This window comes from Gavialis gangeticus, unplaced genomic scaffold (assembly GCF_001723915.1).
Source record: "Gavialis gangeticus isolate Ggan-Ray unplaced genomic scaffold, GavGan_comp1, whole genome shotgun sequence".
Lineage (NCBI taxonomy): Eukaryota > Metazoa > Chordata > Crocodylia > Gavialidae > Gavialis > Gavialis gangeticus.
In genome coordinates, this window is record NW_017729027.1 from 21115543 (window position 1) to 21126935 (window position 11393).

General features: G+C 37.0%; 1 protein-coding gene across 3 annotated transcripts in view; it reads right to left on the reverse strand.

Moving 5' to 3' along the window:
* Nucleotides 1-11393, reverse strand: part of COL19A1 (collagen type XIX alpha 1 chain) — a 594002-nt gene that overhangs the window by 176956 nt on the left and 405653 nt on the right. For all 3 annotated transcript variants that reach the window (XM_019520501.1, XM_019520502.1, XM_019520500.1), the window contains one exon: nucleotides 4150-4200. In XM_019520501.1, the coding sequence (XP_019376046.1) occupies nucleotides 4150-4200 (51 nt within the window). The remainder of the gene's footprint in view (nucleotides 1-4149; nucleotides 4201-11393) is intronic.

Sequence of the window (11393 nt, forward strand, 5' to 3'; positions counted from 1 at the left end):
AACAATGGGCAAAAGGAGAACAAAAGCACATTAAGAGCAAGATGGTCTACTAGAAAGACTGCTGGATTAGGAATCAGAAGACCTGAGTTTTAGTCACGGTTCTGCTAACAGCCTATTGGGCAAGTTAGCTCACTTTCTATGCCTTAGTTTACCCATCTGTATACTGGTTTATATCCTGAAAACTTTGTGTTCAGTAACAAGATTTAAATAGTTATACAACCTGTGAATTTTCACTTGCCTGCTAGCTAAAGAGTACTATTGCTATTACCCTCAGAGTTGGACAATGTCACTCAGCAGACTGTGTTGAGAGGCAACACACCGTGGTGAAGGGAACAAATTGCAGGGAAATAGCTATTATATGATGGCTGTAGACAGGCTGTGATTTATACTGAGATTGCCTTGAACTGTATGTCTAGAGAAATTAAACATTATTATGTTTTAATTTCCCATACTAAATGGGAAAGTAACAACAGGTTATTTTAGAATTAAGATAATTATTTGAAAATTGTATAAAACAGCTTATGGACATACTTCTAGTTCCTTTTTGGTGGGCTCTAATTTTTACCTTCCAATGTTGGTAACATTGTTAAATTAAGATGAATTTTGTGGCAAGTCTAATGATGCTTGTAAGCAGGTTCTGTTTTAAAGTTGAAGTGGTATTAGAGTACATAAATTATTACATTAAAAGCCAAATTCCATGCTCACTTACATCCATGGAAACTACACAAAAGTCAGTAGAGAACTGCCAGATGTGAGTAAGAGTAAATATGCAGAAAATGGATAGAGATGAATAGCCTTCAATGGCATTACTTAGTGACCCCCTAGTTTATCTTATGCCGACCACAATATTTGTCTGATTCCTAAAAGTACCAATTTAAACAAATCATACAAATACCCCCAGAAAAGAATGGTATATGAAGGCTTCAGAAGAATAGAGGTCATTTTGACTTAAAGCGGAATGAAAAACTTGTCCAGTGAGAACCTGTGGAATTGAGAATCTGCATAAAATGAAGGAAAATAGCATGACATTGTTTCTTATACAAAGGGGAATCTCATAATACATGGAATCTCATAGAGAATATCATCTTATGTTTCTATAAGGATTTTCAACTTAAAGCACAAATTACTAACAGTAAAAATTATGTAAAGAGATTTTTTGGCACCTCCCAGGTGAAGTGGAATGCTAGACAGCACATGCCAGACTCCGTAACAAAGTGACAAAAGAGAAATTTAGGTCAAAGATAGAAAGCAAACCCTAACCCTTAAGAACAGTTACACAACCTATGACTTTGAGATTTTTAATGTTGAAGCAGTGATGACAAGTTTTCCTAAACACCCTATACCATAAACTTCATAGAACCTCTTTTATTTGCTGCAGTAGTAGGTTTGTATCTGCTCTAATGAGTCTGAAACTGTGGTTCCAAAGAGTCTGGCTATGTGGTACTGATATTCAGATTAAGCCATTCTTTTTATCATATAAAACACTAAATTTAGCACTCATCTGCTAAGAAGATACTTGCTCATGAATAAGCCATTAAACCCTTTAGAGTAGACAACTGAAAGTAGTAGTAAGTTTGTGCACTGTAAAGGACTTGAATGATGATTAATTTCTTCAAACAAAACGGCTGGTCTATATTTTGCCAGAACAGATTAATTGGGAAACATAAGATGCCTTAAGAACTCCTGTGGCCTCACAATGGTGAGAAACATGATTCTTGGAAACAGATGGATCTCAAATATTGAGGACCGCCACTGTTACTACTTTAGAATGAATCTTCAATAAAGTAGATTTAAGAAAACCTTTGGAATTCAAAAAAATCAAATTGTCCAGAAATAGTTACAAGAGACAAAACTGTAGATATAAAAATTACTAAGAAGACTGATACTAACAGGAGTCAACTTTTGGCAAAAAAGGGAAATTAGTAAAGTGATAAGAAAGTAGAGGTTAATTATACACACATTTATCAAACATGCACAGGAAGGTGACATACAAAGCACAGGAATACAGCATTTGTTGAGGTCCCAATGAAGTCAATAGAATTGCCTTGAATTGTGACCTATGTCCAAAAGACATGTATTGACCATCTGGTTCGATTATTGAAACAAATGACCTAAGCACTGAAAAAATTAGCTGCATTGTACATTTTCCTGTACACTGGTTCCCAAAGGGTGGCTTGTAAAGAATGTATACATAGCCCACAAAGAGACTTTAATGGTAGCCATCATTGCTATATCTATTGAACATAAAGGATGGATCCAGATGTGCAAGCATGTGTGGTTTGTGGCACCACAAACCTCTTTGCAGTGCTACAAACCATATTCCCGGCATGCTAAAATGTGCCCTGTGCTGCAAATTTGCAGTGTGGGGCAAAGTTTGCTACCAAGAAGTCCCAGTAGCAAAAAACCCAATGCTGTGAAAAAGATGGTACAGCACATTCCACAGGAGCATGTGTCAACAGACACAGAGGCTCAGTATTCCTGGGAGACACTGGCTGCTGGCCAGAAAGTCTCCCCTCTTCTAGTTCTGCCCTGGCTCCTCCAGCACACCAGGAGCCGGGAGGAATGGGGAAACAGCAGTTTCTCCGAAGCAGGGCATTTACCTTGCACCAAAACCCATACGCAGAGGCATGCACAGCAGCAAAAAGTAGTAGCACAAATTTGTGTCACTACTTTTTTTTGCTGCTGCAAGCACATGCCCCTGCATGTGGGGATAAGCCCAAACATATTATACTTCTGATTAATTTTGTTATGTTGTGCCATTTTGTTTTGTTATGAAGCTCCCAGCGTGACAACTTGATCATACAGTCTGACTTGCATAGCATGTCAGAAACATGATAATAAGTCTGCATTTTATCCTTGAAAATACGTGAAGAAATACCATACATACCAAGGCTGAGATATTCAATAGTTATTAGGTTTTAAAAGAAGATGCTTCCTTAAAAGCCTGTAGTAGTTATAAACTTGAATTTGTAACTTTTCACTTTACTCTTATGATCGTGACAGGTCAGATTAAGACAAAAAGAACTTTAAACCAAGGATGAAAGGGAAACAAATAAGATATTGATGGGGAAGGCAGACCTTTAAATTTTGTATATCCTTCATTTCTGTAATTTCTTAAAGTATTTTATTCTGTTGCCAAAAATGAAGACTCAGGTAGCAAAAAAATCAGATTTTTTAATTTCAATTTGCAAAAAATGGGTTAAAGTTTCTTAGTTGAAAGAAGTGATTAAAAATATCAAAGCTGTTTCCCCTCACTCTGTGAAAAATGTATGAGCAGAGAAGAAAAACTAGCAATCATGCATTCTTTCTTCCTGCTGTCTCCTCTTTCCCTGTTTTCTGGGAAATATGTTTATGTAAAAGCAAGAGATTCCCCATTTTTGGTTAACAGGCTTTATTGATTTCTTTTTCTTTTAGAGTTATTAATGACCATTCAGTGAGATGTTGATTAAAGCAGAGGTTCCCAAATTTTTTCTTATTGCATACCCTCTTCCAGATTACCAGTGGCCCACATACCCGACCAGCATACAGTTTATATTTTAACCCCTTAAATGCCAAATATGAAAGAAAAACAACGAAACCTGATTTGGGTTTCTTTTACATAAGATAAAGCTCAAATTGTCAAAAAAAAAGAAATTATGATTTGTCCAAATACTAAATACATTTCAATATACAAACCCTCATTTTCATGCATAAATTACCCACACAAACAACTAAGTGAATGAATACTATGTGTGTTGTGTATCCAGCCATTCAACTTAAAGAGTATATATGTGTGTATATTTTTCTAAACATTTGGTTCTGAAAATTTGGTTCTGAATTATGAAATTGAATTGCTACAATTAATTGAATGCAAAACAATACATTTCTACTAATTGAGAATGCTCTTACAAAGAATAATTGTAACTTTGTGGCAGGAGTTAATTTTACAGTATCATCCAGATTTATATCCCAATGAAAATTCCTGAAAACACTCAAACTCCACTGCCAGGGTTTATTACATAAATAAAATCAAAAGGGACAGAGCCTAGACCCTTCCTCTGATACCCTTCTGTGTCTCTGGTGTTGCTGGCTCAGCTGGCAGCATTCTCTCTCTCTCTCACATACACACACATACATACACGCAGATGGATTCCAATTAAAGTTTCATACCTCATAATGGCTGTTCAAGGCATCTGGAATTCCAGGTAACCCAGGAGGACCCTATATTGAAACAAAACATCAAGGAATAATTTTCATTTACAGACTATTTAGGCTAGTTATATCAGTGTTAATATTGTGCCACACTTTTAAAAGTTTCACAGTTGTAATTTGATTATTTAATATAATGACATTATTTCTATCTATATCTATATATTTTATAGTTAGATAGCTAGATAGATAAGCAGTCTGGCAGAGCTGGACAGAGATAATAGATATATCTGTTTTAATCTGAGTCAGCTCTATTACATGAGGAAACTGTTTAGTTGCTATTGCAATGCCTCAGGTCTTTTATCCACAGAATTAAAAGTGAAAACATACATGTTCTGAAGCAGAAGCAATTATTGAGGGGGGTGGGACAATAGTTTGATCAATGAATCTGATCTCAGAGTTGTCTGTTTCCATGTGAAGTGTTTTGTTTCCATTTGAAGAACATTAGAAGGACTAATGTTCAATTTCGATCAATAATAAATACAATTAGAACTTATATAGGCACCCAAAGATTTGTAATAATGTGTAATAATAAAAGGAGATAATATGCAGAACCTATGGGACAAGGGAAGCTATAAAAAAAACCATGTCAAGATCTGTTACACCAAGAACAGAATATGTTTGGCCAAATCCTGTCCATGCAACTCAACTGGAGTAGCTCTCCATTAGCTATATCAGGGCAGAACATAGGTTGCTGCAAATAAGAAATGGAGAAATGTTAAAAATAATATTGTTTGCATCTTACACAGGAAATTTCATATCCTATATGATAGTCTGTCTTGATGGTTGTGAGAAATAGTTACCTAAATTAATAAAAGAAACATGTACTTGGATCTGGGCAAGCTATTTCTGTTACTTTGGCAACTTACTCCTTTCTGACCCTGGGGTTGCCTGAGGCCAGTTCAGTCTCTGGCACATATTATAACAGCCCAGCCCCTTTGATGGGTTAGGGAGGCTGGGAGAAGCTGTCATAGAGCCAGCTTTTCTGGCTGAACAGCACCTGAAGATTGTAGGTGCAATATGAATCCCTTTCAGTTTTGGATTAGAAAAATACAGGTCTTATGGATTGGGATCATATGGCTGAAGTACCACAGAACCACAGTGTCACTTCATTCATTCTTGTTTATGAGGTATATTCTGTGCAAAGCAGAACTCGGGCACAGCTATAGCTAGATGGGAACTCCCAGTGAGTTCAAGCATTGTAAGAATTGGTGTAACTATTTTAGTGAGTACCATTCTTTCTTTGGATCAGTACTGAACTGATACTCCAACATGAATGGATCCAATATTTTGAAAAGGAGGTGGGGGTGCAGAATGTGTGGCACATCTTTACATATAAAATGACACATTTTTCTCTAGTTAAAGAAAACCTAGAAACTGTATGAGGGGGATAAGACTATATTATTCAATCTAAGTTCAGAGTAAAAATAAATATAAGTATAGGAATGTGCACTAATTTGCTCAGTTATGAAGTTTAAAGTTTAAAAAAATAAACCACAACAAACTAGGTAAAAAAAATTGTCAAAAGATTTTGTGTCATTAGTTATATAGTCATTATAGTTAAATGTACATCTCTTATTCAGATTCACAAAACAAAATCTAGCCTTCTTGAGTGTCTTCACAGTGCCTTCAATACTTGACTCAGCCATTTCTACTCCCGAGTTAATATTGCCACACTTTAGTTAAGGTTTATAAAAAGCTAAGAAGTCTGCTGGGCTGTGAAATAGAAGAGAGACAGTACCAGGAATGGCTAACAGACAGCAAAAATTGTGGCATAAAAGTAAGTTTGAAAACTGGTACATAAAGATCATTAAAAAGGATATATGGGTCATTAACACCTCTGGAATGCAGAGAAATTAGTGGGAATCAGGGAGATGATAATCAGCCATGAAATCAATTGTTTCTTTTAGCACTTCCGGAATAGAAATGCTGCTGCCAGGCAGTTGATTTTAAAGGTTGGTAGGTCCAGTAATCAAAAACAGGGTGCAGTTACATCACTGCACTTGCCTGGATCCACCTTTCGACTTGAGTTGAGTGTTGGGCAATATCATCCTTTCACAGGTGTAGTCTTTTGCATGAACTATCATGACCATTAAATGTCTCTCAATAAGTTTTGAGCAAAGAGAGGTAATTAGTCGCAAGGTAGAGATGCACCTTATAAACTGAGTGAATCAGAGATACATGTACTTTTGTGATCAACAGCTCACTTCATCAGACGCTATGAAAGGACATGCAGAGAGCAGGCTATAAAACAGAGAAAAAGTAATCTGTAATCTGTTCAGTAATGTGAACAGAAAAGACAGGGAAGGAATGGAGACTGCGGGTGAGGGGAGTAGTGCTGAGAGAGGCAAACAAGTAATAAATCTGTATGGACATAAGGGTCAAAAAGGCTCAGGCAGGTAATGGGAACAGAATACATAAACCCCTGCTTTTCTGGCTAAATCTTAGACTATCTAAATAGTTCCACTACAATTTTGACTTGATAAGCCATTTCATTTTCTGTCCTAAAAGGTGGCCTAGCACTGGTGTGACAAGGGTGTAGTGGCATACTGGTTAAGAAGAAGGTAACAGGGCTAACCACCTCTCTGATGATGACTTCAGGAATCTTGATCCATACTTGTGCCAAAGGCCAACACAAACCAACCCTGCTGTACATAAGTACCTATGTAGTTTGAGCTGGGGAGTCAGAGGTGATTGGATCTGAATAATTAACCTAATTGCTTTTTACTATGCTTTTGGTTATGGTACTTCGCTAGCACAAAGCTAGTCCAATGGGCCTTGTAGGACAAGGAGACCAGGACTTCAGTATTGCTGTGCTCACTTAAGTAGCTGCTGCATGTCACCTGGGAAGTAAGTACTGTATTTACTTGAATATAAAGCAAACCTGAATATAAGATGACTCTGCATATATTATATTCTATATATGAAAAAAATATAAATTTGTTACAATATTCCAGGTAAAGAATTGAATTATTGGAGGTTTGCCATGAATTTGTCCCTCTCCCACAGCTACATCAAGGAAAATAAATCTGAGGACTTAGCAAGCCCCCTTGCCTTCCCAATTTCTTCCCCTGCAGCCCCTACACCCCTTCACCCTTACTGCCAGACCCTGCTCTCCCTGAGCACATGGAAGTGAAGGGCAAATCTGAAAACACTGAGTGTGAAATAAATATGCCTATAGTAATTTAGCTCATCCAGAATAGGTGTATTTTACCTTTTTGGAAACTGCTGCAAGTTTCAGTACAGGTATTCCCTTAATATGCATTAAAGCAGCACTTTTGTACCTACTTATATATAGTATATACTATGCATGATATTAGTTCAAAGCCAAAAGACTCATGATTTACCATACAGTTCATTAGACTGGGCCCCACAGAGTCAACAGCATTTCAAGCCATGGCCCATAGATCAGCACTGTTCAATATGTGTGTGTACTCCAGATACCCCACACAAAGCAGCCATGTGTTAATTAGCCCTGCATTCCTGACTAGAATCAGATGTTCTTGTCATGAGTCCTGGGATCCTCTAAAAATATATATGCAGATGAGGTGTAGGTCAACCTGATCTGCCTCCACCTCATGGAGGGAGGGGCCACACTGATCATACATGACAGGCTGAGATAGTGGGCAACAGAGGGATTCTGAGTGAACTGTTTAGGGTCCTGTTTGATGATGCTTGTCAGATATTTAAGGCTGGTGAAGAAACAAGCATCTTTGGAAATGGAAAAGGCACAGCTCACCTGTGGGAGTGAACAGGAAGTAAAAATGTATTCAATGTAGTGGCTCACCATGACTTGAAAAAGAGTCCGCACTATGTGGGACTGAGCATGATGGACCCTTCTATATATCTTATTCAGATGCACTGCACTAACCTATCCTGTGGTAGGTGCCCAATCTTGGCTATGTGTTTCATAATCAGGCTCAGTGCTAGCTGCATTTAATCAACTTTATAGTTGGTTTCCATTACTGAGCACATGCTGCTTTTGGCAGTTGTTTAATGATAGAGAATGTATTTCATGAGCTTTCCTTGTACGTGAATGTAAGATGAGGAGTTTTTTTCCTCATACTGATTGGGGGACAATAAAATTGTCAAGTAAATATGGTAGTTTTCAGTGGTAGAAAAAATGTTCTTTCTCAAATATCTTTTCTGTATAAACACTTTGTTAAAGTCTACAGGAATTGTCATGATTTTATAGAATGAAAATATCAATATAGTATGAAAGAGTGAAAAAATCTTTTAAAGACTTCCAAGCACGAACATATGGAAAATATAAACTCTGATCATTGTTACAAGAATTCTTAACCTTACAGTCATCTGCAAAAAATTAGTAGCCAGAATCACTTTTAACCCCTGCTGGAGAATAGGGAATCAGACAGTCTTAGAATTCTACAGCTTTTAACTAGGTTAGTAGTTAAGAGTTAAGGTTTTCAGATCAAGAGCCAGTGACAAATTCAAAAGCAATGAAATGTTAAAAGACTCTAAGAAAATTTCAGTAAACTCAGAAAAGTTATCAGCTCTTGATCCTATTAGTAAGACCAGACTAAGGAAGCTTCCAACTTTTAGAATGCTGGGAGACATCCAGAATTTGTTTTGTGGAAGCCTTCCAGGCCCAGACAGCTTGAAAGTCTGAACTGAGATGATAAATATGTATGTCTTTATATGTATAGAGCCAAATATCCAATAGATTTATTTTTCTGAGAAGAAAAGAAATGCTGAATGAGCCCAACTGTACAACTGGAGAGTAGCTACTAGAAAAAAGTAAATACTTCAGGAAAAAAGAAACATCTAAGGAGCGATTTGGCTACAACTATACACCATGGCCATACCACAGATGATATTCTTGATACCTCTGACAATTCCACATATATTAATATGTATAAAAGATGCTACCAGTAAACTTGATGTGACGTGAGGTCTTTGTTATGTGACACTTTTGTATTGTGGTACCAATTGTAGAGGACATAAAGAGGTAGTGATGGGTTTGTGGCAGCACTTTGCTGTAACTTCTGAGAAAATAATAGCTCTCAGGAGTAATGGAGCTCCAACTAAGATTGGAAAGACAAATGATACTGTTATCCTGCTGAAATAAAAAACCAGAACTGATATTGAAAAATAATTCTTCTCATGGTGATATCTACCATTTCATATTGCTTTTCTATCAACTAGTTCTATGTGCAGAATATGAAATTATGATAATGATATAATCAGTATATGCTCTGGGGTAGAAAGTTACTAGTAACATTACCTGAGCATGAGACTTCCTTTTACCCCATCAATGGAATATAAGGAGATGCAACTTCAAAGTTCACGAGTTCATGAGTATTTGGAGAGAAGTGATAAGACTTTCACTCATCCAATTATTTTGAGTCATTTCTCCTAGTACAATTCATTTTTTCCTTCATTCATTAAGAGAAAACAGGATCATAGTATTCAACCCATGTCTGAGGGAGTAGGTGGTTTTATAACAAGAGAACTGCACTTCTTTTTTCTCAACCTGGGAAATAAAAGCATTACTTCTATGACACGTGTTCTACTTGTAAGAGTTAAGAGCCCCAAGACAGGTTTGGCACTGCGTTTCTTAATATAATTTCCTTACACTATACACTGAGTTAGCCGGCTAGTTTGATTAATTGTTATTAATGTCTAAGAATTACCACAATGTAAAGCAATTGTATAAAGGATGTGACACTAGTTTCATGATTCTGTTTTGCATGTTGAAGTCAGATTGCTATCCTAAGGATGCACATCCAGAGGGGTGCATCATTTGGCTCCTATATAATCATGTTTTGAAGTGTTTTGACATAGTATTTAAATGAAGTAAATCTGAACCGGCAAGGGAGCATGATTTACATTCTGACACCAGTATTTTCCTGCAAGCTCCATCTGTTCCACAGGAGTGCATGGAATGGCAAACACAAAGTTTTCCCACATATGTAGAATATCATTCTACAACATCCTGATGGGGTCCCTAATCACCAATTCTTCTCTGAGGTACCACGCTTTAAAAATGAGAAACAGGCCTATGTTTTCAAGTAATCAAATAAAATGTTAGTTCCTAGGGGGAAAACGTTTCCCCCTGTTGAAAGCAAATGAACAGCAGAGAGGCATTCAAGGGTATAAGTCCTTTCTAAACTCCCCATGGAGTTTGTGGAGATAAAAAACTAAGAAGATGGTAAAGACAAATGAAAGTCAAATAGGCAGAAATTATTTAAAAAATGATGCACTAGATAATAAAATCTGGCAGAACATCACTTTATCATCACAGAACAACCCAGGTGTGTTCTGAGACATAAAGCTGAAGGCCAAATGCCCCCAAACACTAAATTAACATAATTAAGAAATGCATACTCCATGTGGCTTACTAAGATTGTACTGTTAGAAAGACATTGGTACTAAAGCATTAACATCAAAGGGTTAGAGAGTGCTTAGTCATTCACTGAGGAAGCAAAGGCTTAGGACTGGGGAAAGACAATGGAGCAACAAAACTTTTCTTATATATGTGACCATAAACAGGGACTTGGCATGATCTAAGCCCTTGTATTTTACATATAAAATGACTGGGCACTCTAGCACACACAAGGACCCAAGAAACTCTGTACAAGATGAGGAAAGGCAACTAGAAAGCTATCACCTAATCTACAAAGCTGGATCACTGAATCCCAGAAAAGGCATAATGGATGTTATTATCTTGTATACTCCAGGAAACCTCAGGCCTATCTCATCCTCCCTTCTTTGTCTCCAGTATGGTGGAAAAAAGCCACCATTTGGTCTATTGCTTGTATTTTGGAAATAAAGTGTTTACAAGGAAAAGATAAAATAATTATAGTACTGGCCTTTTTTTTCATTAAAAAAAAGATACCTGACATATGGAAGATATCACATTTTAGGCAATGAAATCTTCATATTTTCCCAAGCAGGAAGCAACTGTGACCACCTGAAACCTGAGATCCTGCTCCTGCCTTTGTTTCAAGGTAACTGCATCATCACAGATCCTCACAGGAGGTAAGCGGCTCCATACCAGCTATGAACTGACTGCCCAGAGGAGTTTTCCATCTACTGACTCCTCTGTGAAATCCTATGAAATATGAACTTTCATTTCTACCCAAGAGAACTTTTACCATCTTTTCTCCAATGCCTGATGAAGGGTGTTTGTGCCCAAAAGCTTGCAATTAAATAACTTTTTTTGCAAAAATCTTGTTGGTCTA